The sequence below is a fragment of the Dromiciops gliroides genome, chromosome 4 (assembly GCF_019393635.1).
Source record: "Dromiciops gliroides isolate mDroGli1 chromosome 4, mDroGli1.pri, whole genome shotgun sequence".
Taxonomy (NCBI): Eukaryota; Metazoa; Chordata; class Mammalia; order Microbiotheria; family Microbiotheriidae; genus Dromiciops; species Dromiciops gliroides.
The window spans coordinates 231,295,417-231,319,225 of NC_057864.1; the positions used below are offsets into that span (position 1 = coordinate 231,295,417).

Here is a 23,809-nt window from a genome sequence, read left to right on the forward strand (position 1 = left end):
CCTAATTATTGATTTAATTTCCACTTCATTGGTGGTAACATCACCCTTTTCATTTTTGATACTGGTAATTTGGTTTTCTTCTTTCTTTTTTTTAATCAAATTAACCAATATTTTATCTATTTTATTGGTTTTTTTATAAAACCAGCTCTTAGTTTTACTGCTTAATTCTATAGTTTTTTTGCTTTCAATCTTATTAATTTCTCCTTTAATTTTCAGGATCTCTAGTTTAGTATCTAATTGGGGATTTCTAATTTGTTCTTTTTCTAGCTTTTTAAGTTGCATGCCCAATTCATTAATCTCCTCTTTCTCTTTTTTATTCATGTAAGCATTTAGAGCTATAAATTTTCCCCTAAGTACTGCTTTGACTGCATCCCATAGATTTTGGTATGTTGTCTCATTATTGTTATTCTCTTGGATATAGTTATTGATTGTTTCTATGATTTGTTGTTTGGCCCATTCATTCTTTAGAATGATATTACTTAGTTTCCAATTGATTTCCATTCTACTTTTCCCTGGCTCTTTCTTACATGTAATTTTTATTGCATCATGATCTGAAAAAGGATGCATTTTCTATTTCTGCCTTTCTACATTTGACTATGATGTTTTTGTGCCCTAATACATGGTCAATTTTTGAAAATGTGCCATGTACTGCTGAGAAAAAGGTATATTCCTTTCTATCCCCATTCAATTTTCTCCAGACATCTATCATGTCTAACTTTTCTAGTAATCTATTCACCTCTTTCACTTCTTTCTTATTTATTTTTTGGCTAGATTTATCTAATTCTGAGAGGGGGAGATTCAGGTCCCCCACTAGTATAGTATTACTGTCTAATTCCTCTTGTAACTCATTTAACTTCTCCTCTAAGAACTTGGATGCTATACCACTTGGCGCATACATATTTAATATTGATATTACTTCATTATCTATAGTACCTTTAAGCAAGATGTAATTTCCTTCCTTATCTCTTTTAATGAGATCTATTTTTGCCTGCACTTTGTCTGAGATAAGGATTGCTACCCCTGCTTTTTTTACTTTAGCTGAAGCATAATATATTCTGCTCCAGCCTTTTACCTTTACTCTGTGTGTATCTCTCTGCTTCAAATGTGTTTCTTGTAAACAGCATATTGTAGGATTCTGGTTTTTAATCCACTCTGCAATTCGTTTCCATTTTATAGCAGAGTTCATCCCATTCACATTCACAGTTATTATTACTGACTGTCTATTCCCCTCCATTCTATTTACCCTCTTTGTACTTCCCCCCCCTTCTTTCACCCTATTCCTCCTCACTGATGTTTTACTTCTTACACCTGCCTCCCCCAATCTGCCCTCCCTTTTTATCACCCCCCTCTTTTCTTTACCCTTTTCTCCCTTGCTTTTGTCCTCCCTTCTATCAGTCCCCCCCCTTTCCCTTCCCCTTTCGCTTCCCTAAAGAATGAGCTAAGTTTCTTTATCCCAATGAATGTATATGTTATTCCCTCTTTGAATAAAATCTAATGAGAGTAGGGTTGAAACAATGTTCACCCCTCCTTTCTTTCCCTCTATTGTAATAGGGTTTTTTTCACCTCTTCATATGATATAATTCATCCCATTCCACCTCCCCTTTCCTCTCCTCCCCATATACTCCCTTTTTAACCCTTTAATTTTTTTTGTATCATCACATCAAAGACAATTTATATTTATACCCTCTGTGTAAAGTCCTTCTCTCTGCCCAAATACATTTACAGTTCTTAAGAGTTATGAGTATTATCTTCCCGTGTAGGGATATAAACAGTTTAACCTAATTGAGTAACCTTTTTTTTCCCCCTCTGTTTACCTTTTTAAACTTCTCTTGAGTCTTGTATGTTAAGATCGAATTTTCTATTCAGTTCTGGTCTTTTCATCAGGAAAGATTGAAAGTCTCCAATGTCATTAAATGTCCATCTTTTCCCCTGAAAGATAATGCTCAGTTTTGCTGGGTAATAGATTCTTGGCTGCAATCCGAGCTCCTTTGCCTTCCGGAATATCATATTCCAAGCCTTGCGGTCCTTTAATGTTGAAGCTGCCAGGTCCTGAGCAATCCTGACTGTGGCTCCATGATATTTAAATTGCTTCTTTCTGGCTGCTTGGAGTATTTTCTCCTTCACCTGATAATTCTGGAATTTGGCTACAATATTCCTTGGAGTTTTCCTTTTGGGGTCTCTTTCAGGAGGTGATTGGTGGATTCTTTCAATGATGATTTTATCCTCTGATTCTATGATATCAGGGCAGTTCTCCTTAATAATTTCCTGGAGTATGGTGTCTAGATTCTTTTTCTGGTCATGGCTTTCAGGCAGTCCAATGATTCTCAAATTCTCTCTCCTCAATCTGTTTTCCAGATCAGTTGTCTTTCCAATGAGGTATTTCACATTTTCTTCTATTTTTTCATTCTTTTGATTCTGCTTGACTGATTCCTGGTGTCTCATGGATTCCTTATCTTCCAGCTGTCCAATTTTAATTTTTAAGGCATTGTTTTCTTCAGTAAGATTATATACCTTTTTTCCATTTAGCCAAGTGAATTTTTTAAGGCAGTGTTTTCTTCAGTGAGATTATGCACCTTTTTTTCCATTTGGCCAGATGAATTTTTTAAGGCATTGTTTTCTTCAATGAGATTATGCACCTTTTTTTCCATTTGTCTAACTGTATTTTTAAGGCATTGTTTTCTTCAGTGAAATTATGCACTTTTTTTCCATTTGGCCAGTCAATCTGTGTGCTTCCTTTTCCAAGATGCTGATTCTTTTTTCATAGTTTTCTTGTTTTGCTTTCATTTCTCTCCCCATTTTTTCTTCTACCTCTCTCAATTGATTTTTTTTCCCCAAGTACAAATGTTTTAATGTTATCTAAGGGTTTTTTGTTTGGTTGGGGTTTTTTTGGGGGGGTTTACTACTAATAAAAGTTTGTTGGTATATTAGTAAATAAAAAGGACATCAGCCAGGGTAGAATAAACTCCTTCCCATAGATGTTCCATCTTTGCTTTCTTCAAAGAACAGGTGTGTGGGTTGGGTGAGAAGTCAGCCTATGGGCTAACTACTGAAACCAGGGGAGCCAACGGCAGTAGTTGAAGCTGAGGGGGAAGTTGTCTGGGGCTTATCCTCCTCCTCCTCCTTCCTTACCATTACTATCCATCGTCACCTGACTCTACCCTGGACTATTCCAGACTCAAGTGAAAAACAAAGGGTTGATATCTGAATGAGAGCAAATCCAGGAAGGAGCCAAATGAAGGGGAAGAAAAAGAAGGAAAGCCCAAAGGCTTCCTCCCCACGGAGCCATTCCACAGGATGATCAGGAGGAAGTTCCTAAGGCAGGTTTACCTGTTCTGTTATTACTTAAAATGGAGCTGATTGTCACGAACACTGCCAAACTGTATTCTCAGCAGTGTCAGTGGGCTTGATCCTTAACACTTCTGCAAACCCATCATCAAACCAGCAAGTAATGTGTGCCGTGTCCATGGAAAAGTAGAAAAGACGGTCTTGGCAATGTTTCCTTCGATACACAGACCAGGGATCAGCTGCTAATACAGCAGTAATGGCACGCTTTGCCTCTTTCACTGATTGAAAATATTTAAATGAAGTTCTATTGACATCTGTATCATCTTCTGAACTAAATCGTTCAAGATCCATTTCCGCATGAGGTGTAAACCGGACTTCTAAAGGAGTCACAGGAGAATCTTTCACCCAGGATGGAACACAACTGCCAGAGGCCCTGACACCCCTGCCGGAATGGTGCCCAATCCCTGAATAGTTTTCTTGTGTATCTTCATCTCCTTCCACTGCATTTAACCTATTGTCTATACCTTCCTTCGGCTGATGGAGGTCAGTCTGTTCTCCATCTCTACTTGAACTCTGATTTGAGTGAGGCAAGTCTTTCTGTTTCTGTTCCCCTTCTTGTAAACTGAGCTCATCCAAAGGTTCAATCATATCCTGTGGTGAATCATAGTCAGCTATGTATGGTTTTATGTCCAGAACAGGTGTACCATTTATCATGTCAATTCCAGAAAGGTATATGGCTCCTCCTTCTACTTTGTCCAGTTTGGCAAGAGTAAGTCCAATGGCATTAGGACGATGAGGACTCCTTGTGGAGAAGATGCCAGTCTTCGTACCATTCAACCGAGGAGGCTGCACTTTTGCCTTACAACTCAAATGACCATTTTTATGAAAAACAAACAAAACCCTGTTTCTAGAGCCGGTTTCACGTCCTCACACGGAGTCGAATGGGGCGGGATCCTAAACTCTTCTGGACGCTGCATGGCGTTGGTCACCACGGCCGGCTTTAGAGATTAAAAGAACAACAATGATAATGATGTTGACAATAACCACCAGCTCCCCGTACACAAGCTGGTGCGGTTCCCTCACAGCTTGCCGGGCCCACGGTCCCTGACCCCCTCAATTGATTTTTAAAATCCTTTTTGAGCTCTTCCAGAAAGGCTTTTTGTTCTTGAGACCAATTCACTTTCCCTCGTGAGGCTTCACATGTAGGCAATTTGAGGGTATTGTCCTCATCTGAGTTTGTGTTGGCTTCTTCCCTATTGATACAGAAGCTGTCAATGGAGAGGGCTCTTTTTTGCTTCTTACTCATTATTGCAGTTTATTTATTTATTTTTTAAGTTTAGGTCTGCTCTGGGGGCACCAGGGTCCCTGTTTTGGGCTTCTTGTGCAGGGGTATAGGTGCTATATGACCGGCTTTTTACTCTGAGGCCTTTATAGTGTATGCAGTTCGGGGGGCGGAGCCAAGATGGCGGAGAGGAAGCAGCAAGCTGCCTGAGCTCTCCTTCTGTTCCCTCAAAACGAACATTAAATCAAGCCTCTGGATGGATTCTGAAACTACAGAACCTGCAAAGAGACAGAGAGACACAGTCCTCCAACCAGAGATAATTTAGAAGACTTCAGGAAAAGGTTGGTCTGACTCGGGCAAAAGGGAGGCCCAGCGCAGGGCAGCAACCCAGCGCCGAGGGGGTCGGGGCAAGTCAGCAGGAGCTGTGGGCCACAGTCGAACAACTGAGGCTCCCGGAACCTGGCTCAAAAATCTGGTGGCCAAGAAGGACAGTGGAAAAACCTACCTGCACCGGCCGAGAGGGCCACGAACGGCAGGATCAGACGCCGGGGTCTGGCACCTGGCTGGCTGAGCACAATCAGACAGGAAGTGCAGGGCCGGGGATCTCCACACACCATAAAGGCCTCAGAGTAAAAGCCCGGTCACACAGCACCTATACACCTGCACAAGAAGCCCAAAACAAGGACCCTGGTGCCCCCAGAGCAGACCTCAACTTAAAGAATAAATAAATAAGCTGCAATAATGAGTAAGAAGCAAAAAAGAGCTCTCTCCATTGACAGCTTCTGTATCAATAGGGAAGAAGCCAACACAAACTCAGATGAGGACAATAGCCTCAAATTGTCTACATCTGAAGCCTCACAAGGGAAGGTGAATTGGTCCCAAGAACAAAAAGCCTTCCTGGAAGAGCTCAAAAAGGATTTTATAAATCAATTGCAAGAGGTAGAAGAAAAAATGGGGAGAGAAATGAAAGCAAAACAAAAAAACTATGAAAAAAGAATCAGCAGCTTAGAAAAGGAAGCTGAAGAAAACAAAGCCTTAAAAAATTCATTTGGCCAAATGGAAAAAAAGCTGCATAATCTCACTGAAGAAAACAATACCTTAAAAAATTCACTTGGCCAAATGGAAAAAAAGGTGCATAATCTTACTGAAGAAAACAATGCCTTAAAAATTAAAATTGGACAGCTGGAAGATAAGGAATCCATGAGACACCAAGAATCAGTCAAGCAGAATTAAAAAAATGAAAAAATAGAAGAAAATGTGAAATATCTCATTGGAAAGACAACTGATCTGGAAAACAGATCGAGGAGAGACAATTTGAGAATCATTGGACTGCCTGAAAGCCATGACCAGAAAAAGAATCTAGACACCATATTCCAGGAAATTATTAAGGAGAACTGCCCTGATATCATAGAATCAGAGGATAAAATCATCATTGAAAGAATCCACCAATCACCTCCTGAAAGAGACCCCAAAAGGAAAACTCCAAGGAATATTGTAGCCAAATTCCAGAATTATCAGGTGAAGGAGAAAATACTCCAAGCAGCCAGAAAGAAGCAATTTAAATATCATGGAGCCACAGTCAGGATTGCTCAGGACCTGGCAGCTTCAACATTAAAGGACCGCAAGGCTTGGAATATGATATTCCGGAAGGCAAAGGAGCTCGGATTGCAGCCAAGAATCTATTACCCAGCAAAACTGAGCATTTTCTTTCAGGGGAAAAGATGGACATTTAATGACATTGGGGACTTTCGATCTTTCCTGGTGAAAAGACCAGAACTGAATAGAAAATTCGATATCAACATACAAGACTCAAGAGAAGTTTAAAAAGGTAAACAGAGGGGGAAAAAAAAGTTACCCTATTAGGTTAAACTGTTTATATCCCTACACGGGAAGATAATACTCATAACTCTTAAGAACTGTAAATGTATTTGGGCAGAGAGAAGGACTTTATATAGAGGGTATAAATATAAATTGTCTTTGATGTGATGATACAAAAGAATTAAGGGGATAAAAAGGGAGTCTATGGGGAGGAGAGGAAAGGGGAGGTGGAATGGGATGAATTATATCATATGAAGAGGTGGAAAAAAACCTATTACAATAGAGGGAAAGAAAGGAGGGGGGAACATGGTTTCAACCCTATTCTCATTAGATTTGACTCAAAGAGGGAATAACATATATGTTCATTGGGATAAAGAAACTTAACTCATTCTTTAGGGAAACAAAAGGGGAAGGGAAAGGGGGGGACTGATAGAAGGGAGGACAAAAGCAAGGGAGAAAAGGGTAAAGAAAAGAGGGGGGGGTGATAAAAAGGGAGGGCAGATCGGGGGAGGCAGGGGTAAGAAGTGTATGCAGTTCGCCCCCCTGCACTTCCTGTCTGAGCGCTCGGCCAGGCGCCCAATCCCGCCTGTCCCGTTCGTGGCCCTACAGCTGGTTACCTGTCCTCCCGGCTGGTGCAAGTAGGTTTTTCCACTGTCCTTCTTGGACACCAGATTTTTGAGCCAGGTTCCAGGGGCCTCAGTTGTTCGGCTGTGGCCCGCAGCTCCTGCTGACTTGCCCCAACCCCCTCGGCTCTGGGCCTCCCTTTTGCCCGAGTCAGACCAACCTTTTCCTGAAGTCTTCTAAATTATCTCTGGTTGAAAGACTGTGTCTCTCTGTCTCTTTGTAGGTTCTGTAGTTTCAGAATCTGTCCAGAGGCTTGATTTAATGTTCTTTTTGAGGGAACAGAAGGAGAGCTCAGGCAGCTTGCTGCTTCCTCTCCACCATCTTGCTCTGCCCTGTCCTTCTAAATCCATTATTTTAACGCATTATACAAACCTTGTCAGTCTCTCCATCCTGCCCTGTAACACTTGGAAATCATACTCTTTCCAACACTACTTCCTTATCCAGGGAAATAGGCTTGAAATTTATCTCATTTCTTACCTCCCTGGTCCCACTATATTCATGTCTAGACAAGAGGCATGACTTCCAGATAAGCCTTCATATCAGCTACCACTAGGCTAGGTCACTCCCAAAGGTTTGGTCCTATGGGCAGTGCTGATTGTAAAACCTGGCCTGAACTCTGACTCCCAGATCCCTATGGCTCTCTCTCTCCACCCCACCTTTCAAAACACCCAAAGAGGATGTGATCTCTCAAAGACCCTGAGGGCTGAATAGTCATCAAATAGTCAGTCTTTCCTGCAGGCTTTACTTTGATTGAGGGGATTTGAGCCTCCCAGAGTTTCTTTGTTTAGTGGAATGAGAAAGCTACTGAGGTCCTTATTGAGGTCCTTGGTCTTCTACTGGACCCCATGAGCTAAGTAGTCAACAAATGAAGCCAAAAAGGAATGAGACAAAAGAGGAGGTCACTTAAGCTGCCAGGCCTTCTTGAAGGTCTTTGCAGATAACCCAAGAGCCTCCTCTTCAAGATATAGTTAGCTGATTGAAACAATTATAGAATACATTGTCCAAAATCACTCCAAGGCTCCTCCTAGAACATCTTCATGATTCCCCTAGAAGCAGTTCTCCCAGGTTTTCTACATGGAAAGAAACCATTCCCGTGCTCTGAACTGCCATCTCAGCAGAACCAGACTTCAGAGGGTTTCTGGTTCAACTCTGTAAATATCTCTTAAAATGGTCATGGGGCAGCTAGGTGGTGCAGTGAATAGAGCACTGGTCCGGAGTCAGGAGGACCTGAGTTCAAATCTTACCTCAGACACTTAACAATGTGACCCTGGGCAAGTCACTTAACCCCCCAATTACCTCACACACACAAAAAATGGTCATCCACTCTAAGGGACCTCTTGAAGCAATTCAATCCATTTTGCTTTGTATCTTACATTTCCTTACACAAAGTATGAACTTGACAAATACATGATCCCTTTACAAGACCCCTGACAAACGGTCATCTGGTGACTGCCCCAGGAAAATTACAATCTAACACACACATAAATTTGACTTTTCCACATCTTAAGGAGTAATGTAGAAATTTTTCAGTCATTTTAGTCACAATGGTACAGGTTGAGTGAAGACCTCGAGAGATGGATGTCTGAGGAAAGAGTACATTGTATATGGACTTGAGAATTACTGTGGACCAGGAAGAGGAAGGCATTTCAAGACAGAGCCACTGTGAAGATCACCATAATGGCAGAGAAAAGGACAAAGTCAGCTCAGGACAAAAACACCCAAGTTCAAGATCACTTAAGAAAAGAAATAGATGAATTCTGGGGCTTTGCGATTTTCCTAACCATCTCTCTTGGCAATTAGGTAGCGTGGGTAAATCATTTAACCTTTCCAAGTCTCAGTTTTCTCATCTGAAAAATGAAAAAATTGGATTCAGTGACTTCCAAGGTACCTTTTACTTCTAAAGCTGTGATCTATTTAGCCACCCATAAGTTGTTCTTTTCATGGTTCTACCCAGTAGGGCAACATTTACTCTAGAGCTACACTAAATTAAAAAAAAAAAATCTCCATGAAGCTGTGAAAATAACTGTACAGTTCCAAAAACTAAAATGTTTGTGTATCTTTCTTTTCTTCTTCCCTTAACCAAATAGCAAGTTAGGTTAATTAATTATTAATTCCAGCATGCATTTTTGTAATATATACATAGAGATGAAACTCAGAAAGTCAAAGCAAGAAGTGAAAGGCAATTGGTTTTAAAGGTCAATAGGGAAATCCATAGGATCACAGATTAAAAGCATCCTCAGAAGCCATCTAAACCAACCTCTCCATTTTACAGAAGAAAAAACTGAGTTCCCAGAGAGGTTCAGTGACCTGCCCAAAGTCACACAGGTAGAAGAGGTTGGATTTGAGTTCCATTTCTCATTACATCAGATGAAAGGAAGGAATAACAAAACATGAATGCTCCATTATGAGATGGAAATGAGGGAACCAATAGTCTAGGATACCAAGTAGAAACCTGGGAAGCCTGGGAAGACTGGCACAGACTCACAGAGTGAACAGAACAAAAACAGTTTTGTGATGACAAACAACTTTGAATGTCTTGAGAACCTTGATCAATACAATAAAAATCTACAATATCAGAATACAAATGATAAAACATGTTACTCTTCTCCCAACAGAGATGTGAAAAATTCAGGGCACAGCATGAGACAGAATTTTCAGAGACATGGGCAATGTAGAAATTTATTATGTGGATCTATGCATATTTGTTACAAAGTTTTCCATAATCTCCGATATATGGAGAGATGGGAGGGAAAGGAAATAAGTAATTAAATAAAAAAAATTAAAGAAACAAGTTGAAAAATCTTGGATCCTTAGACTGTGATGTATCACTTCAATTGATTTCTTTTCAAACTTATTATTTTGATGGTCATTAAGGTCAAGTTCCTAACAGTAGCACCATCATTGAGTAGAATTCAAGAATCTTAATCAAGGGGCAGCTAGGTGGCACAGTGGATAAAGCACTGGCCTTGGATTCAGGAAAACCTGAGTTCAAATCCAGCCTCAGACACTTGATACTTAACTAGCTGTGTGACCCTGGGCAAGTCACTTAACCCTCATTGTCCTGCAAAAAAAATTAATAATAATCTTAATCAAGGAAACTGCTGTCCAGCTATTTAAGTCCTTAAAACCAAGATGGCCAGAGGTCCAGACTTCCATCATTTCATAACTGACCATCAAGACAACAACAGAAATAATGAAAGAAATCCCAAAATGAAAACTTCCAGTCAAATTCCAAAACTCCCAGGTCAAGGAAAAAAAATTGCAAGCAGCCAGAACAATTTGGAATTATGCCCAGAGGGCTATAAAACTCCACATACCTTTTGACCCAGCAATACTTCTGCTAGGTTTGTACCCAAAAGAGATCAAAGAAAAAAGACCTATATGTACAAAAGTATTCATAGCAGCTCTTTTTGGGGTCACAAAGAATTGAAAATGGAAGGAATGCTCATCAGGTCACAATGGATATATGATTTAGAAATAAAAAGTGTTATCATAAGCAATTAAAGGAGCATGGAATATTTTACCTCTCAGATTTATGGATAAGGAAAGACCACACAGGAGACAGAGAGATATAAAAGATATAAAATGTATAATTTTTATTACATCAAATTAAAAAGGTTTTGTACAAACAAACCCAATGCAAACAAGATTAGAAGGAAAGCCAAAAATAGGGGAAGAGAAATTTTACAGCAAGTTTCTCTGAGAGAGGCCTCACTTCTCAAATATATAGAGAACTGATTCAGATTTATGAGAAGATGAGTCATTCCCCAACTGATTATCTATAGTCATATAAAAAATGCTCTAGGGGCAGCTAGGTGGCACAGTGGATAAAGCACCGGCCCTGGATTCAGGAGTACCTGAATTCAAATCTGGCCTCAGACATTTAACACTTACTGGCTGTATGACCCTGAGCAAGTCACTTAACCCCAATTGCCCTGCAAAAAAAAATAATGCTCTAAATCATCACTGATCAGAGAAATGCAAATTAAAACAACTCTGAGGTATCACTTCAAACCTATCAGATTGGCTAAAATCACAGAAAAGAAAAATTACAGATGTTGGAGGAGATGTGGAAAAATAGAAACACTAATACATTGTTGGTGGAGTTGTGAACTGATCCAAGCATTCTGAAGAACAATTTGGAATTATGCCCAGAGGGCTATAAAACTCCACATACCTTTTGACCCAGCAATACCTCTTCTAGGTCTGTAGATCAAAGGAAAAAGACCTATATGTACAAAAATCTTCATAGCAGCTCTTTTTGTGGTGGCAAAGAATTGGAAATGGAAGGAATGCCCATCAGTTGGGGAGTGGCTAATGAGATATATGATTATGATGGAATACTATTATGGGATAAGAAAGAGCAGGATGGTTTCAAAAAAACCTAGGAAGACTTAGACGAACTAATGCAAAGTGAAATGAGCAGAACTAAAAGAACATTGTTGAGAGTTATAGCAATATTGTACTTAACCCCAATTGTCTCACTAAAAAAAAATTTTTTAACATTGTTAATACAGACATTTTTGCATGATTGCACATGTATAATCTATATCAAGTTGCTCAAGAAGGCAATGCAGTTATCAAGTCTTTTTTGTTTATTTATTTGTTTGTTTGTTTTTGCAGGGCAATGAGGGTTAAGTGACTTGCCCAGGGTCACACAGCTAGTTAAGTGTCAAGTGTCTGAGGCTGGATTTGACCTCAGGTCCTCCTGAATCCAAGGCCAGTGCTTTATCCACTGTGCCACCTAGCTGCTCCCAAGTCTTTTTTTTTAATTCAAGGACCCCGGGTTAGAACTCCAGCTTTCACGTGTAAATACCACCTGAAGACAACCTGATGCCCCCAAACCCAACGTTTGGAGATTAAAACTACTTGCACTATGGTGTGTAACTTGAAGAGGGGGCAAGACTACCCAAATAACGAACTTATTTAATTTAAATCAACATCTATCAACACTTAGCAGAAATGGCTTCCGAGTGTATTGAAGAGGAATGGGAAAAGTAAATGTGGAGCTTGGGAAAGATGTTGTATGGGGATCCTTAATAAGGGAAGAAAGGACTTAAACGTCGTTTATTTTATTAGTGCAAAACCCCATCATGGATTTACTGCCACCTTCAATAACTATAACAAGGCATAGACAACAGAAAAATCAAAAGGTATAAATAGCCCTATGTTGCCACCATAGCGTTCCTGAGTAACCCTCCATCCATCCCTCGGTATGAAAAATGAAAAGTTGAACTTCTTTTCCTGAACAGAATAATTCATTGTTTTTTCAAACGAATTAAAATTCCACTGAGAAAGGCGGCGCGTTTGCTGTGCAGGACTGTCTGTCTCTTGGCTTCTTCCTGTCCTATGAGAAAGCACTTGAGGCCATGGGGAAGGCGGAGCCTCAGAGGCAGTTCCCTCCCCCCACCTCCCCAACCCAGGGCCCCTTTCAGTTTTCAAAGAGGTCCGCCCGCGCTTTATATAAGATCTCGAAGGCGGTGGTCTGATCATTTGTCTTAGGTCTCTGTAGACCGTCGTGCAAACATGTCTGGCCGCGGCAAAGGAGGCAAAGGGCTGGGGAAAGGGGGTGCCAAGCGGCACAGGAAGGTGCTGCGGGATAACATCCAGGGCATCACTAAGCCTGCTATCCGCCGTCTGGCTCGACGAGGGGGCGTGAAGCGTATCTCGGGGCTGATCTACGAGGAGACCCGGGGGGTGCTGAAGGTGTTTCTGGAGAACGTGATCCGTGACGCCGTCACTTACACGGAGCACGCCAAGAGGAAGACCGTCACTGCTATGGACGTGGTCTACGCTCTCAAGCGCCAGGGCCGCACTCTGTACGGCTTTGGTGGCTAAGCGCGCCTTTCTTTGCGCCTGCTCCCCAAAGGCCCTTTTCAGGGCCGCCTACATTCACACTTAAAAGGAACTGTGCTTTGATTCTTTCTTTTTATCTTTACTCTGCTGTTCGGGATCTCTAGGTAGGTTGTGAAGAATTTTTAAGTACTGTATTTGCAAACCCTAGCCCTCATTTATGAACTAGGAGAAAGCAAGACTGGACATAGGGAACAGGCCGTGTGTGCTGCTCTGCAACAGCAAAGTCTCAACACCAATTTTACCTATCAGTATAGACTGATCCTACGACCAACGGGCGGGAAAAGGTGTGCCTAAAGACTTTCCTGGGGCTATTTGTATCTGATGACTGGCGCTCTACCCTCTATTCTCACCAGTTTTTCATTCAGGACTCAATCCTCTTTGGGTAAATTAGCATTCCTCCTCCCAGTAAAGTAGGCTCTAGGAATACACAAGAAAAAAAGTTATGTTCTATCGTCTTCTTCGTCATTGATAACAAATAGAGTTAATTTTCCCTCCAGGATAACTCCAAAGTGGGTAGGTGCTATTATCCACATCTCAGCCCGAAAATAAGTGATTTGCTCAGGATGACACAGCTAGTAAGTGTGCCAGGTTGGGACTTCAATGCTAGTGCTATAGCCCCTACCTCCTCATGACCCCGGGTTGGGAATCGAAACCTTAACTCTCATTCTGACTGCTAATTTACCATCTGATCTTGGGCGACTCACCTTAATTCTCAAGCCCTCGGTTTTTTTTCTCAGTAACCTAAGTCACTTATTTAGTTCAACAAACGAGAGGCTAGTTCCCTCTCAGTGGTGGACCTTACTCAGGTTCGTTCTATAAATCAGGGCGTGGCAGTTTCTGGAATTCACTTAACAGATTGGCCTCTGAAGTCCTATCCAACCCAGGAACCCTTATGATCAGTCTCTCTGTCTTGTACAGACAGTCCTATCTTGTGTATTTCCATCATCTTATTGTTTTCTCTAATTGCTTTGCTGGCTCTCTGACTGAAAAGCTAGCAGCTCCCTCAACACAAATGGGGGATATTAGAAGAGGAAGGGCAGGTTTATGGCAGAAAAAATTAACTACCTTCAACTCCAGATGCCTGAGAAATGTATATCGAGGTGGAGAAGTACAGCAAATGGTGTGAGACTCCGCGGGAGAGTTTGGAGCTTTGTAAACTCTAATTTCTGCTGTAACTACACTGCTCACATTGGACTGGTGCCTCCCTCTTCTCACTACCAACACTCTAGTGCTGACTCATCACCTGCCAGGACAATTATCCCCTTGTAGAACCACTCTTCCTCTTTTGCTGCAGTGCTCACCACCTCCACTTCCTCCATTCCATTCTTTGAAATATCCCTAGTCATGCAGACACCAGAACTTTACTTGCTGGTGGGCAATAGGAATCCACTGTTTTGTTTTTAAACAAACTGCTTGGCACTCAGGGGAATGTGGCACTCTCCACCCTTCCCAACCTGATTTCATACTGTCTTACAAGTATTTCATATTCCATTTTTATACTCAATTCTTTATCTCCAGAATCAAATATAAAAGTCTAGCCCCACTCTCCCCACCTTTCTAGTCTTATTGCATTTTACACCTCCCCCCTCAATGTACTCTTCAATCCACTGACATTGCCTTCCTTGCTCCAACCAAACACTTCATCTCCCATTTTCACTGGCTATCGTTTATGTATGGTATGATTTCTCTCCTTATTTCTGCCTCCAGATTTTATGTCTCAGCTAAAATCTCACCTTCTACAAGGTAGAGGTCTTAATACAGTGCAAATGGGAGAGGGGGTCCCCACACTTCCCTCACCCTCCCTCTCCAAAACCTCACACTGAAGCCTATTCACATGATAACAAGCCCATTGACTTCTTGTGGAAAAGAAGTCCCCAATTTTTCCTACTTCACTGGAGAAGCAGGGATGGGGAAGATTTTGAGTCAGGCAAAACTCCACAAGAATCTAGTACTGGGTTGTTATTGGAGAATCTCTGTCCCTCTTCCCTCTCCCTGCCCCTTAACCCCACAGCTTCAGGTTGAAACATGAGTAAAGGAATGGCAGAAAGTCCCTAGCATCAGCAACAAGGAACCCATTCCCTCCGAAGACTTGGAAGCTGCTCCTCAGTTCCACTATTATCCCACCCAGCCATCAAGCCCTGGAAAAGAAGTCGGGTTAGGGTTCAGGAAAAATAATTACTGACCAAAAGACTGGCAGTGCTTTTGCCCAAAATACCTTTCAAATATGGCATCCAAAAACACTTCTAACAAAGTGAAGAAGTTTGCTTGGCTGACTTCCAGGTAAAACTGTCATGATGCATGCTGGCTACACTTTCCTGATTCTTTCCTGCTTTCCTCAGACACCTCACAATATTGCCCTCTTCTTTTATCCAAATCCTTTGTTATGGTCAAGGACCAGCTCCAGTCAGTGGTATCAAACTCAAATAGAAATGGGGACCACAAATCCATCCATAAATATCTCTGCAGACTGCATATTGACTTAGTTTTAAAATTCTAATTTTTTATGTTTGCTGTATTTTAAATTTATTTTTGTTATATTTTTACAATTACCTTTTATTATGGTCGGAGCTGCACTCAGGAATGTTGGGGCCCAGTTGGAGCCAGTGGTCCACATTTTAACACCTCTGTTTTGGATTGCTCCAGCCTGTATTCTGTTCTTCCTTCTCTAAACACTTGAAGCACTTGTCCTCAGTGGTATACAACTCAGAACTCAATGGTTCAATGGGTTACTTCTTTTGACTTCCCAATTAGATTTTTTAAGTTCCTTGACAATAAAGAATGTGTCATATCCCACATTTATAACACACCATTTGGCACAGATTGTTTTGTACTGCTTCATAGGTGGGAGAATATGACTAGAAAAGGGAGTAGAAAATAGAAGACAAAGGGAGCTCCAGATTTTCCTAGTGCCTTCCATATACAGAAAGAACAAGAAGAAAGACTTTAGGACCCTGGGAAGATCCTGGATGTAGGATTTATGGGAAAACAATGACTTGAGTCACACAGGTTGAAAAATAATGTATTTGTGTGTATGCTTAGCTGTATATTGAGGAGAGAAAGGCTAAGATCTGTATTTGGCAAATGTCACTCAAAGTAACAAAGCAAATGTGAGTTTTCTCTTGGAACAGAATTGCATAATCTGTGATATGTATGAAAATAATGGGCTTTGCCAATGCCCAAAGGCCCCAGCTGGGACTGATTTGAACTGATTGGACTGAGAATTGACTGACTTGGCTGATTAACACTTGAAGTTGACTTGATTGAAACCACACCCGCCTCTGAAGAGGGTGTGTTCTCAGAGACTGTGGACTTTGACCTCAATATGGGACCACCCTCAAGTCTAGTGAATCAATGGACTTGAATGCTACCAGCCAATTAACTTGGAGTGGTGTGTAGGCACCACCTCTCTTACTGACTGAAGGTAACTTCCACTCTGACAGGCACAGGAACTTTCTTCTTTTGGCCTGAGACTCATAGGTGAAGGCAGCTCTGTTTCTCTTCTCTCTCTTGTAGATCCTAGCTAGGCTTTCCTATCTTTCTGATGCAGGTGTTCTCTTTTTACTAATAAATGCTTAATATTCAAAACTGGTGCTAAAGTTTCTAATTTATAAGTAAACCCTAGCTAATTTTCCCTACACTTGGGACAGGAGTAAGGTGACCACACATTAGATTTTAAACATCACAGATAGAGATTTATTAACCAGTAAAAATAGTTTTGATTGTTATTACTTTATAATATAGTAATACCTCTGTCATTAATTAACCAACTTGGAACTCTCACCCCCATTTATTGAATATTGTTTAAGCAATGAACTGAAAAATCTTTCTCTATAAGCAGTGGCTCAGATATCTCTATATATCCAAATCTCCAAACTCTTAAGATTAACTGAATATTAAAGTTCCCAGTTTTACAATTTATTAACAATGTGGTCAATAATAGTATGGGGATCACAAGTAATTATTTAGCAGTACTATGAAATGCCAGATGGATGACTTTGATTACATTAAATTAAAAAGGTTTTGTACAAACAGAAGCAATGCAGCCAAAATTAGAAAGGAGGCAGAAAGCTGGGAAACAATTTTTACAGCCAGCATTTCTGATAAAAGCCTCATTTCTAAAATATATGGGGAATTAAATCAAATTTATAAGAATATAAGATGAAGAAATAAAAGCTATCTATTGCCATATGAAAAAATGATATAAAAATGCTCTAGAGAAATGCAAATTAAAACAATTCTGAGGTACCACCTGACACCTATCAGATTGGCCAATATGACAAAAAAGGAAAATAATAAATGTTGGAGAAGCTGTGGAAAAATTGAAACACTAATGCATTGTTGGTGGAGCTGTGAACTGATCCAGCCATTCTGAAGAACAATTTGGAACTATACCCAAAGGGCTATGGAACTGTTTATACCCTTTAACACAGTGGTACCACTTCTAGGTCTATATCCCAAAGAGATCATAGAAGATAGAAAAGGATCCACATGTACAAAAATATTTATAGCAGCTCTCTTTGTAGTGGCAAAGAATTGGAAAGCGAGGGAATGCCCATCAATTGGTGAATGGCTAAACAAGTTGTGGTTATATAAATATAATGAAATACTATTGTGCTATAAGAAATGATGAGCAGGAGGAGTTCAGAGAAACCTGGAAGGACTTACATGAACCGATGCTGACTGAGAGGAGCAGAACCAAGAGAGCATTGTACACAGTAACAGCAACATTATGTGATGAGCAATAGTGATAGACTTGGCTCTTCTCAACAGTGCAATGATCCAAGACAATTTCAAAGAACTCATAATAGAAAATGTTCCCAATATCCAGATAAAAGAACTGTGGACTATGAATGCAGATTGAATAATACTGTTTCTACTTTGGGGCTGTTTTTTTCTTCTTTTTTGAGGTTTTTCCCTTGCACTCTGATTCTTCTTTCACAAGATGACTAATGCAGAAACATGTTTAATGTGATTGCACATATATAACCTATATCAAATTGCTTTCTGTCTTGGGGAGGAGGGAGGGAAAGGAAGGTGGGAGAAAAATTTGGAACTAAAAATCCTATGAAAACAAATATTGAAAACAATCCTTATATGTAACTGGAAAATAATAAAATAAAGAAAGGTCTCCATGTCCAAATGGCAGAGCATAGCTCTAGCTCTACCTACCACTGGATGGAACTGGTGGGTTGTGGTGGGAGCAGCACCTGTTTTATATGGGCTGGGATGATTTCCCTTTATGAGGACAGGAAGGCCAATCTTGCAATGGATTAATTAGCCTTTTATCAATGGTTCAGCTTCCTTGACACCTGAGACAAAAAAGGCTCAAGTTATGGGGAGTTTCTACTGCCCTACAGGGCCTTGAACACCATTTTGTTTGCTAGCTTTTAAGTAAAAGCTTAGAGCCCCTTTTATTTCTTGAACAGTGACAACATATTGTTAGAAGCCTTCCATTTTGGTGATATTCCTGGAATTTCAGCAGTTAAAAACAAGGAGGCACTTTCTGACAACCCTGAACAAATAAACATGTGGATGAAAGAATAAGAGAAATCAAGCCAAACCATCCCAAGATTTTTAAGGGAAATGAGAGAGAAATGAGGAAGAGGCCAGCCCTTCTGGGACAATAACAATAGGATAACTGTGTGTGGGGGGGGGCAATTGGGGTTAAGTGACTTGCCCAGGGTCACACAGCTAGTAAATGTTAAGTGTCTGAGGCCAGATTTGAACTCAGGTACTCCTGACTCCAGGGTTGGTGCTCTATCCACTGCACCACCTAGCTGCTCTGGTTTGTTTTTTTGTTTTATTGTTTGTTTTTTTGGTGAGGCAATTGGGATTAAGTGATTTGCCCAGAGTCACACAGCTAGTAAGTGTTAAGTGTCTGAGGCCAAATTTGAACTCAGGTCCCCCTGAATCTAGGGCCAGTGCTCTATCCACTGCGCCACCTAGCTTCCCCTGCCTACTTCTTTTTGAACCAAATTTGAAAACCCACCAGATTTTACTAGTGTTGGTGCCTCCTGCTCCAGGGTATTCATTGTCTATCTGCTTGTTCTTCATCATTATGAGTACAGGCATAAACAAATAAATATTCATTTCAATATTTATTTCAAAATTTCAATAAAACTGGCTTGTTTTATTTTCTCTCTGCTCTCTACTTCTTACTGTGTTTTCCATGTTTTCTTGTACTGTAATTTGGAATACCAAACCTTACTCAAACTGTATTATTTTTGTATTTTGAAAGTATTGTCTTTTTTTTTTTTTTGCAGAGCAATGGGGGGAAAGTGACTTGCCCAGGGTCACATAGCTAGTGTCAAGTGTCTGAGGCTGGATTTTAATTCTGGTCCTCCTGAACCCAGGGCTGGGGGATGGGGCTTTATCCACTGCACGACCTAGCTGCCCCCAGTATTGTCTTTCTAAAAAATATCATCAGGGCAGCTAGGTGGTGCAGTGGATAAAGCGTCGGCCCTGGATTCAGGAGGACCTGAGTTCAAATCCAACTTCAGACACTTGACACTTACTAAGCTTTGTGACCCTGGGCAAGTCACTTAACCCTCATTGCCCTGCAAAAAAAAAAAAATAATAATCGTTGTTTTCCCCAGTCTCCCTCTTCCTTCTAATTCCAGAGACCCATCCTGTATAACATTTTCTTAAAACAAAAAAAGAAAGAGGGGGGAAAATCAACATTACTAATCAATGTACTGAAAAAAATCTGAAAATTTAAGCAATGTGCACACTTGTGAACCTCCCATCTCTTCAAAGGAGAAAGGTGGGGTGAAAATGTCTTCTTATATATCTTCTTTCCAACCATGATTGTTCTTTTAAAATTTGCAGCATTCACTTTTTTTTTTTGATGAGAACTTTGGTTTCTTTTCTTTTAATTCCATTAGCTATCAGAAAAAAACAAATAAATTACACACAAATTTTACAACAGAACAAAATGCCATTAGCAAAGTAACTAGAAAATTTCTACAAAGGCAGAATATTATGCTATGGCCAAAATTAGGCTGGAACATCGCTATTTTATATAAAGCAAAAATCTTGATTATAAAAGAAAACAACTACAAAGGGACAAGCACCCTGGGTTGGGCACAAGAAAATGTTTTACATATCTAAAGTAGTAGTAGTAGTAGTAGTAATAGTAGTAGTAGTAGGCCTCCACCAGTCACGGATGACCATGAACCACAGGCCACAGTGTGGCTGTGCAGTCCGATAAGGGAGCCACAGCTCCTGAGTGACTTATAACCAGTAACTGCCGCATCCCATGTTGTATCTACCCCATGAGGAGTAGCTGGAGTATCCTCTCCAGGGGGCTGGCCTGGGCAGATCAATATGGAAAACAAGCTGTTGCCCATGCAGCAGGTTTTCCCTCTCCGAGACACTGGTGGATCCAAAGGAGAGGCAGAGCCAAAGAGGCACCAGTGCCACTGCAGGAGTTTCCAGAGGGATGTGATGTCCAACATCCAACTGCCTAAGGGACTCCGACTCCTGATTTTTCCTCAGGGTTAACTCCCGAAGCGTTTCCCATTTATGGGTATAGCCACAAGGCAGCGGAGGTTTAAAATCAGGGTTCCTTCCCCTAGGCGGGTTGCCTGCCAAGGCTGACGAGTCCCACCTGCCCAAAGTGACTGGTTTTAAGGCACCAGTGACTCGCCTTCACCCCTTCTCCTGTTAGTGGAAACAGTTCTGCCACAAGAAGGCCAGGAGTTGGGTTTCAGTTGTCAGAGGCTATTTAAGATGCACTATTGGAGCATTTTATAGAGAGTGGGAGCTTATCCCCACTCCCACCCTGGCATGACAAACCTTTGGAACCAATTAGGGGTTAAGTGACTTGCCCAGGGTCACATAGTTAGTAAGTGTTAAGTGTCTGAGGCTGGATTTGAACTCAAGTACTCCTGACTCCAGGGCCAGTACTCTATCCACTGCACCACCTAGCTGCCCCATCTAAAGTAGTGATGACAAAATAAATGCTGCTATCACCTTGTTTATTCCTTTTCTCTTAAGGGTATTGTAGGGACTAATTTTTAATTGGGGAGTGTTAGCTAGGCGGCTTGCTGCAATATTGGGGCAAGGAAGGAGACCGGCAGCCTCCCTCAAAACAGAGCAGGATTTATTTAACAAGAACGAACTTAAAAAAACACAAACAGGATCAGTAGGATCAAAGGAAAGAAAATAAAATGGGAAAAAGGGAAATTATACAACCTGAACAACACCACCGCCCAGGAATCAGCTGAGAACACACAGAAGCATCCTGTCGCCTTCCAGCTTCAGGCTAGAATGGCAAAAAACCTCCCTTCTTCCCAGCAGACCCCAGGCTGACCACCCACAGCCCACAGCCAATTGGCTGGCCACTCTGACAGTCACATGAAGCCCTTACTGGGCTTCCAATCATTATAATTTTGCCATGCCCATGTAGGCATCAGCAAGTGGTGATGACATGAGGTGCCAGTGCCATGGTGATGGCTACAACCAGTGGGTGGAGCACTATGCAGTTTTCGGAGCCCCAGGTTGGTGCCTGCGCCAAGGTGTTTTTTAATTCTAGCCAAAAGATGGGGTCATAAAAACCTCAAATAATGATTAATTCTTTATATTCCCCTCTTTGTTTCGTCTAGAAACATGGGGTGTTTCCTTGATGAAACAATAAATAATAAACAATAAATAAATTTTTTAAATAACAGAATATCTTAACCAATGTTGTCAAACAATATACTAATAACAATATAAGAAAGGTAAAATACATATTACAGATGATGTATATAGTAACAAGGAAAAAAAAACACAAAAATGTCCATTTAAAGTCCTTAAAATCTTGTGTTCAAAGGAGGGTTGAGATGTCATCAGAGGAACTGGACTCTGGTCTGGATTCTGGCTGTCTGTGGATTCTGGTTGTCTCTAGAACTGCTAGATTTTCATTAATCTTTAGCATAGCATTGTCCAAAAATGTTCAAATTAAATCATGAAAGTTCTTCAAAATATACAAAATAAGTTTAACTTTGATATATATATAGCATATTGGAGTCCCCCCTTTGGAGGATACTCATATCCATACACAATACAAAATTGAGACAGTTATGACATTACTAACACTTTTTACCACTATATGTCTGGATCAATGCCAAATTTAGTTATGTGTCCATGATGACACCTGAAAATGTCGTGGAAAGGTTACCATACCACATCTTGCGGTGCATAGACATCAAATAATTGTGCTAGGCCTCAGGTGGATGAATTCTGACCATGCCACCAGATTGAGTGAAAAAGCCAAGTTAAGTTAAACCAGGTCCATGTGTTAGGGCTAACATGACACCAGACCATTTTTGGAGTGAGAAAGGAAGAAATTGGACTATGTCCAGCAATTGTGCTCTACATAGCTGCTCTCATAAGCAAACTATGGACTTCCTGAATGTATTTGGCTGTTCTCTCAACCTCCATCAGGGTATCTTACATGTACCTGTCTCTCCTCCTGTTGTACATATATTCTCTCCAGGGCCTGCAATGTGGAGTTGAATCATCTCCATCAAGTTCATTGTAAGAGCAATTAGTCTCTGAAATGGTAAGTTTCCATAAATCATAAATCTCGTATTAATTTCACCCAAGACAATATGATGGTAAAAATGTGTGCTACACTGAATAACTTAGGATATACTTGAAATATATATATATAATCCCAAACCATACCCAGAGTATACATAGTCACAATGACATACAAAATGATAAATGAATGTAAATGGCTGATATTATTAAACATTATTACAGAATCTTCATTAAGGAAGTAACCACATCATTTTGTCCATGAATTCTCTATCTAGTACAATGATAATAACAGATACATGAAATGACAAACAGTTTATCAAAAGGAAAGAAAACATCAGCGAGACTCAATATGTTCATTAATTGTCTTATAAATCAAGCAATAAGATTCAATAACCCTTTCTAGAAGACAGAGCCATGTGCTCTTGGTGGAGAAGTTCTTCACCTGTAGGAGGAAAAGCTTGTTTAAGGTAAGAGCTAATGCTAGAATTTGGGGTATACCACATTTTTTAAACTGGTTCCCCAATTCTCTGCATGCCAAAGTGGCAGGGGTTTCTGAATCATAATTGATTCTTCTAATGCTGTCATAATAACCATTATGGTAGAAAATATGGAGTTCTTTAGCATAGACTTTTTCTGTGCCACAAATTTGCCATAGAGGTTCATTCAACTTGTGAATGATTACATTCAGTTGGTTATGTTTGGCAAAGGCTACAATGGTGTCATTCCCAGCACAAGAACCAGCTTTTTTCAAAGTGGCAACATATTCTTCAAAGGGAATATCTGTTTCTATAAAAGACCCAAAGTATTCTTTATGACTGAGCATATAATTAGCAGTTTCTTGTCTGTGTTTGAGATGGTTTCTTGAATGACCTTCTAACTGGTTTCCGAGGGCTCTGAAAAGACAATTTCCATCTCCTGATACCTTACAGAGTTTGAGTCCCAGGGTTTGCAGTTGAATAATAATGCATGCAAATTGGAACTGTCTATTACCCCTGGGATTCGTTCAATTTCTTTGCTCTTTTGCAGCTGGTTGACTTTTATCTGAAATTACTTTACCCACAAATGGTGCTGGATTCACATGGGAACAATGAATCCAAGATTCTTTTTTCTCCGATTTTAATAGCAGTAGGAATTGTCAATAATATCTGAAAAGGTCCCTCCCAAGTGGGCTGGGTCCCACTGGATCGCTGAAAATTCTTAATATATACATTGTCTCCAGGACTTAAATCATGCAAGGCAAAATCTAAAGGACCAGCTTGTACAGCAACTCCTGCTTCATGGAGTTTGTGTAGCCTAGTTTGTAGTTCCTGTATATAGGAAGCAACAGAAGTATCACCTCCCACCAGTGATGTATAGACTGGGGAAAAAGTTTTAGCTTGGATAGGAGGGTGACCAAAAAAGCATCTCATAAGGAGA

General features: G+C 40.5%; 2 protein-coding genes across 2 annotated transcripts; one reads left to right on the top strand and one right to left on the bottom strand.

The window, feature by feature from the left end:
• Positions 1-2,983: 2,983 nt before the first annotated feature.
• Positions 2,984-4,124, bottom strand: LOC122753791 (tRNA (adenine(37)-N6)-methyltransferase-like). Its single transcript, XM_044001492.1, has one exon. The coding sequence runs from the start codon at positions 3,997-3,999 to the stop codon at positions 3,361-3,363; it is 639 nt and encodes a 212-aa protein (XP_043857427.1). The 5' UTR covers positions 4,000-4,124; the 3' UTR covers positions 2,984-3,360.
• An 8,382-nt stretch (positions 4,125-12,506) lies between these two features.
• Positions 12,507-16,431, top strand: LOC122753802 (histone H4). Its single transcript, XM_044001499.1, has one exon. It carries the CDS (start codon positions 12,536-12,538, stop codon positions 12,845-12,847), a length of 312 nt encoding a protein of 103 aa, XP_043857434.1. The 5' UTR covers positions 12,507-12,535; the 3' UTR covers positions 12,848-16,431.
• Positions 16,432-23,809: the final 7,378 nt, after the last annotated feature.